This window comes from Sinocyclocheilus grahami, unplaced genomic scaffold (assembly GCF_001515645.1).
Source record: "Sinocyclocheilus grahami isolate Dianchi unplaced genomic scaffold, SAMN03320097.WGS_v1.1 scaffold5023.1, whole genome shotgun sequence".
NCBI classification, from domain to species: Eukaryota; Metazoa; Chordata; class Actinopteri; order Cypriniformes; family Cyprinidae; genus Sinocyclocheilus; species Sinocyclocheilus grahami.
Window position 1 is genome coordinate 10,403 of NW_015509827.1, and position 1,312 is coordinate 11,714.

The 1,312-nt window shown below is 37.0% G+C and overlaps 1 protein-coding gene across 1 annotated transcript in view; it reads left to right on the top strand.

Annotated features, from left to right (window-relative positions):
* The window catches only part of LOC107577068 (protein 4.1-like), a gene marked incomplete at its 5' end in the record, with an annotated part of 13,745 nt that overhangs the window by 10,359 nt on the left and 2,074 nt on the right, over window positions 1-1,312 (top strand). The window contains 3 exons of the mRNA XM_016263182.1: window positions 3-162; window positions 511-753; window positions 838-1,074. Of these exons, the coding sequence (XP_016118668.1) occupies window positions 3-162; window positions 511-753; window positions 838-1,074 (640 nt within the window). The remainder of the gene's footprint in view (window positions 1-2; window positions 163-510; window positions 754-837; window positions 1,075-1,312) is intronic.

Consider the following 1,312-nt stretch of genomic DNA (forward strand, 5'->3'; position numbering starts at 1 on the left):
AGGTGATGACCGTGAGCGCTAAAGAACAAATAATAGTACCAGAGAAGAAGAGGACAAGCATCATACAAACCCCACAGTTTCCAGTCGTGCCCGGAGACTTTGATGATGACTGGCTTCAGCTTTTTGACAAAGTTCCTTATGAGCAGAAGAGTTTCCCATCAGGTACAGAAACACACATGCCTAAACACTATCACAAACATACAGCAACAAAAATACAAATGACTGGATTGAATTGGCTTAAAAACCACTTACTAATACATTTTAGCATTGTATACCAGAATAATTATCAAAGAATATTAAAACAATCATGATACCTTATGTGTTAAAATGTACATATACAACGTTACTGTAAACTGTACAATTAAAATGTTTTTACTCAAGACTACTAAGAATCATTAATACATGCTTCTCATAAATGCAAGTTTTACCTGTTTTAAATAAATTTAGGGTACAAATCATTTCACAAGCTTCTCATGATGCAAACCCCAGTGTTTCCTGTGCTTCTTTCAGATGTCAGAGGCAGAGATTTTGAGGTCCATGAACCCATCAAAGACCAGAGAGTTCAGATAGTGGTGGAGGAGCAGATGAGAGAGAAAAGACTGATCACTGAAGAAAAGAGAGTGATCATTGATGAACACAGAGAGAGAGCTGACGTTGTTGCGCAGATGGTTTCTGTTGGGGTTCGGGAAGTTCACGATGACTGGTTTGAGCTTTTGGATGCAGCACCTCCTGAGATGAGGAGCGTCCCTTCAGGTGATTACAAGAGCTGCATGTCTGATTTGCTTCAGGTGAAAGACATATTATAATTAGTAAAACCTTTATACATTTGATCTACAGTTGCAGTGGCTACTGAAGAGCGCAGGATGAAAGAACAGGAAGACAGCAGAGTGAGACAGCAGCAGATGAGAGTGAGAGAGGAGGAGGAGAAGAGACTAAGAGAACTAGAGAAGCGAAAACAGGAGCTGGAATTAAGAAGAGCTCAACCAGCTGTTACTGTGAAGACAGAAGCACAGCCTCAGATTGAAAAAGATGACGACTGGTTCATTCTTTTTGATGTTTCACCAAAAGAAACAGGTATGTACACATTTGATATTTATATATTTTTAAATATGCACTACTGATCAAATGTTTGTGGTCAGTAAGATTTTTTTTATGCTCACTAAAGTCAAACATACAGTAAAAACAGTAATATTGTGGAATACTACAATTACTTTTTTAATAAAACATTTTTTTTTTACTATTTTAATATAATTTTTAAATGTCATTACAACCATTACTCCAGTCTTCAGTGTCAAATGATCCTTCAGAAATC